Genomic DNA, 5,510 nt, shown 5'->3' with positions numbered 1-5,510 from the left:
TCCCTTAATAAAGATATGACCCTGCCTATATTTCCAAAATGTGTTTCTCATCATCTTTAAAAGGATGTTTATCATTAAGCTCAATTTAAACACAGTGAAGTGATTTAAAGAAGTGAAACCTCAAGTTGCCACCACAAAGCACCATCAAAGACTGATCCAGGCATTGTGCTCTGCTTCTAGCATGCCAACATACACCAACCAGTTTTCACACCAGCTATTACTGGTTGCAGCTGCTAAATAACTCTTTTACACGACTGGATTAGTCATTCCAATAATCACACACACTAGTAACTCTTAAGAATTGATTATTCTTTTTAAATATGTAAGTTTACATACATATGGATGTGTGTGTACACCCACACACAACTTAAAAAGTGAGCACAGCATCCACAATGCATCACTTATGACTCTTACCTTCAGGTTTACCTAAGAACAAAAAGAATATATCAGGGTCAAGTGAAAATTAATATAAAACTCAAAAAAAAAGTCAAAATTTAGACCCCTCACAATTAGTCAAAATTAAAGCCAATTACAGTCATGTTCCCAGTGTCAAATCACAAGTCTTCTTACGAAAGCACATTTTTATATAAACTAAAACAACTCAGGAAAAATTGCTATAAAAAAATAAATGTCCTCCATCATTTTTATCGTATCACAGCTATCTTGGAAGATCAGGAGAGCACTTTGTACATTTAAACCTGCACCGAGATCTGCTGTTTTATTAAATGTAATAACAGTCTGTGTAAAGCTTAACTTTAGGCAAAGCACTGAACACAGAAAAATTGCTGCTCTTCTGGATTCCCTAAACCACTCTGGAATTGCGAGGACGACTACAGCGTGTTTTTCTCCATTGGAAAGAGAAAAATATTGATATTGTGAACTCCTGTCAAAACATGCCTTGCTCTTACACTGACCAGATGAGTACATATGGAACGAATGCCTGAAATAACTCTCTGAACGCTGTTAGGAATGATAAGCACTACCACAAATGTATTTCAAAATCAAAGACGTGAAAAATGAAGGGTACACACTCCGTTACGAGAACGTAAGTGCAACCAAAATTTAACGTCTTTTTATTTACTTTAATTTTAAAGTAGTGTGTATTAAATACAAGTGCACCATTGAAGTGCTTCCCTGTATTATCCATACTTTTTCTTATTTTTAGGTTTAGATTGTTAGCAGGGAACAAGACAAAAATCAGAGCTGCAACAAAATGCTATTTGTTATGCAAAGTGTTGCTTCCATGTATTTTGTTTTCCATACACTCACCGTAGAAGTGTCCAAAGCCCATGCTGACTGCAATCACCAAAGCCAGTATGATGCATCTGTTAAGGCCACTGCTGAACTGGCGTTTGTGCTGCTCTTCTCTGGGAGGTTCAGGCTCCGTTTCAGCAGGTGGCCCACCCTCTGCCTCGGAGCCAGAGATCAGCCTCTTCTTAGCCCGACGTTTTCGTACTGTGGGACTGGACTGATTGCTGGTTTCATCACTGCTTGATTCATCATTGCTAGCCTGAGATGGAAAAACTGAAAACCAGCACAGAACAGTTCTTAAAAATCAATTTGAGTACCAAAATCCATCATATTTATGCAAAAGGTATTTGGCGTTTATAGTGGAGAACATTAAAACAAAAATTCTCAATGGGATAGTTTATGCTGGATATTACACAAAGAATGCTTGATCTCCAAAGGTAAAAATCTGGGTTTTTAAAAGGAAAACAGAGAATCAAGAAGCCATCAGCACAAAACTGTACGGCACTTCCCCACGCTTTATCGTTCACTCGTTAGAAAGTATTTCTTTCAGACAATTCTGCCTCTTAAAAAGCACCTACAGGTACTGCCCTCTGCAAACTCTTGTGAAGTAGAAAGGTTAAGAATTCTGGTTTTCTTCTCTTACAGACACTGAGACTGAACTATTTAATAACAAAACAGAAAGGCTTGCTAAAAGAAAGCTTCCTAAAAGGCAGATACAGTTTTATTATGTTCTCAGAAAACTTCATTCTGTGATCTACACGCATCTGCAGACAAAATTCAATTACACTTCCACTACTGTGGGTATTCTAAATATCCAAACAAAGCTTTGCACTGCAAATTTGTTTAAATGTGTGTTTTTGTTTACTTTTAGTATCTACCACGTAGCATACCTATTGCCATTTCCACCCACTACTGCACAGGAAAAGAACCACTCGGGTGCTTCTGTGTTTGGCCCTCCCTAACACTCCGAATCCAAAATGCTTCTGTTACCCGATTGATTCCTGTTTTGAAAGATGGATTCGATAAGAACAAATTCTAACCATGAAATAATACCTTTTATGACATTTTTTGTAAAATGGTATTTATGACACCATTTGTGTGTTCATGTTCCTATGGCTCAAAAGCCACGTGTTCTAACTGGGAACACGACGACAGAGCTGTAATTGCTTTTTGCAATGTACCTACTTCACACGCCTGAAATAGATTCAATGTGATCAATGAAGCCTCCAGCGCATGACAAAGTGCTCCTGCTCAGATAGTTCTGAATTTGATGCCTGCAATTACACAATGCTAACGCCCCTTCTAGAAATATGGCTGTTCATTCTCGTTATCAGAGATCATCGCTCAGATGTAAAAATATAAATACAGAGTTGCTCTCCTTGACATTTCACAACTGAAATCATTTGTTTGAGCAAAGCCATGCACGTACCACCGAACAGACAAGAACGACAAGCAGTGCTAGCCATTATCTATAAAAAGCACTACCAGTTCAGATTCTTCACTGAAAATAAATGCCACCTTCGTGGAAGTGATTGCAACAGCCCCAGAAAAGATTACTGATCGGTATCTGGAATACATATCTGATTTCTGACTCCACAGACAAGCAACAGGTCAGATAATGAAAAATAACTTCCCCTCTTAATAAAAAATTAAAAACTCATTTTAGTCAATTAGTCAAACCAGGCTGAGCAAGCAGACATTGCAATAAAGACAAATCACTTAAACAGCTTCTTGACATGCAGAGCCTTAAATGAATTTATATAGCTTGGCAGAAAAGGACGCTATTTCAGAATCGGTCATTTAGGCAGATGCGTATTTCTCCAATCCTGAACAGTAAGGCAAGCATTCATAAACTAGTCAGGAGAGAAGTATTTTTACTAGAATGTTGAGGTCAGACATTATTAACTGTGTCCTGTACAATCCTTTATTAAAAGGGTACTATAATTGCTTATTTGGGGTTTGTTGGGTTTGGTTTTCCCCCCCCCACCAACCAAAGCAGCTTACATGTATAGTATACAAAAGCAGTTAAGGAATAAGCCACTTCGAGCCAAATAGGAAATTCTTCGATACGCGCTGGACAGAAAAATATAGAAAGGGGGAAAAAAAGACAATCAAAAAGCAAAAAGAAACAGCCATAAGACACTTAGAGCCATTCAAGGGCACTTACTAGCAAGGTGACACCAGCATTACACTTTCAGGCAGGAATGACATTGCCTTACAGCTGCTCTAAAAATTCAGTGCAAACTGAATGTACACTAACGTTCAGAGGATGAAAAGCAGCATAAATGAAACAAAGCGTGACCACGGCAGCAGTCCAAAATTCTGGCTTCTGCTGTGATGTTGAAGTGTCAGATCTACGCTAAAAAACAGATGAACAGTGCCAGTTAAAAAGTGGTTTTCTTCGGCATTTCTGCACAGACACCTAAATGGAGCCTAAATGCAGCTTATTTGGGTGTATGAGCACTTTTGCTAGTTAACTTCATTCATGAAGCAGTATGAAAACAGTTGTTTGCATGGTGAAGACGGCCTAAATAGGAATTGGTTGGCAAGTAAAAGTGGTAGAAAATCCTTGCAGAACAGTTTCAGTATCTACCTTAGGAAAAGCTGAAGCTCATCCTTTTCCAACACAATAGAAAACTCACCAAGAAGCAGATAGCAAAGATTTCCATTGCCAAAGTGGCATGAAAATTTTGACTGCTGCAACTTTGGCATTTAAAATAAATGCAAAAGTACTCCAAACGTTTTCTATAATACTCGGTCACTCAAAGGCACAGCACTGAAGACTATGCTGAAATCAGTGTAAGTTAGATGGAAGAAGTTCTTCTTGCCAGTCACACACAGATTTGGAATCCAACAAGCAGCACTCGTTTAAATGGCCAAGCACACACATTAAAATGTATCACAAAGCTTACTGCTGCCCATCCCAAATTTACCTGTAAGTTTAACACTTTCAAAAAAAGCAACTAAAACACTGACAAGTTAGCCAAATTCAGTGAGGCCTGGCTTTCAGCATCTGTTTGGAATATTATTAACATAACATCAAGACAGACTGCTACCGATAATTCTAGGAACACTCCATGCAAGCCATAAGCAATCAGCTTTATACAAGCTGATCAAATTTAATCACACCACCTTGGAAAGGAAGACCGTGAGACACATGCTCTTTCACCTCATTTCCCCATCCCCTTACACAATCGGGAATCTTCCTCAGCTTCTCCAGCCAACTGACTTTTGTGTACAAAAACATAGGGAAAAAAACACAAAACAAACAACAAAACAACCATTTTTAGTATTCAGCCCTAAAAGAGAAAAGAAAGTCAACTAAATTTTAAATTACAAATTAAGTCAAGCCATCCAGAAGACTTAAAGAAGGCAACAGCTTTGTTACAAATCATCACTGGCGATAATTAGATGCTAAGCTGTCATTTTCTGATTCAATGGATGCTACACAGATACATGAACCTTTAACGAGGCTTTATTCTACTTCTAAGATAAAACAGTATTTTAAGAAAAATCCTGCTCTTGTAATAACTTCCTTTGAAAGGTACAGATCAGTAACACAAAAGTGTTACAGAGAATAAAGAGAGCAGAAAAGACTAAATAAGCAGCAACCCGGAATCAAAAGGAAGACTAGAGAACAAGAGAAGAGTAACCCAACAGTAAGGCTTTTTGTTTATTTTTAAATGGCCAAATGTTCATATTCTCCTGAATATCGTGTGTTGCATTTCTGCCAAGTACTGGGAATATCTTTAAAAAAATAATAAATAGATATATTTTTTTCTACGTAGCTATAAAGGTAAGCAAAAACTGTTTGTAGTCATACTGCTATTAGTCCTCACGGCCCCAATAATCCATTTTCTCCCAGTTGCCAGTTATTTATGCCAACTCTATACAAGCAAGAAAAAACTGCCAAGAGAAAACTTACCCTTATACCGTGAACTAAAAGTCATTTTAATTTTCCCTCTCCACACAAAGAAGGTTCCCTAAGCAAAAGTATTTTTCCCCCTGGTGCAATGTTTGCACACGGTTGCTTAGTAATTTATTGCTCTTACCAGTTTCTAGGTGGGAAAATGCATATTGACTGCTAGAGGAGGAGCCCATGTTAAAATCCTCTGAACTCTGAGCTTCTTCGCCGTCAGCTGGAGCTTCCTCCTGACTGTGAGTTTCTTCTGGTTTTGGAGCTTCAAGCGTAACAATGTCAGAATCATCACTAATAGCTCCAATGCAGGTCCCATCATCAGGGAGTTTTTCTTTCTTTC

General features: G+C 38.1%; 1 protein-coding gene across 1 annotated transcript in view; it reads right to left on the bottom strand.

Annotated features, from left to right (window-relative positions):
* Positions 1-414: 414 nt before the first annotated feature.
* The window catches only part of CCPG1 (cell cycle progression 1), a gene marked incomplete at its 3' end in the record, with an annotated part of 12,449 nt that continues 7,353 nt past the window's right edge, over positions 415-5,510 (bottom strand). Inside the window, exons 4-6 of the mRNA XM_010181369.1 lie at positions 5,304-5,505; positions 1,270-1,524; positions 415-426 (exon numbers count right to left, since the gene is read on the bottom strand). Of these exons, the coding sequence (XP_010179671.1) occupies positions 415-426; positions 1,270-1,524; positions 5,304-5,505 (469 nt within the window). The remainder of the gene's footprint in view (positions 427-1,269; positions 1,525-5,303; positions 5,506-5,510) is intronic.

The sequence above is a fragment of the Mesitornis unicolor genome, unplaced genomic scaffold, assembly GCF_000695765.1.
Source record: "Mesitornis unicolor isolate BGI_N332 unplaced genomic scaffold, ASM69576v1 scaffold12903, whole genome shotgun sequence".
NCBI classification, from domain to species: Eukaryota; Metazoa; Chordata; class Aves; order Mesitornithiformes; family Mesitornithidae; genus Mesitornis; species Mesitornis unicolor.
Note: the sequence above shows the minus strand (reverse complement) of the source record. Positions and strands in the feature narration are given on the sequence as shown.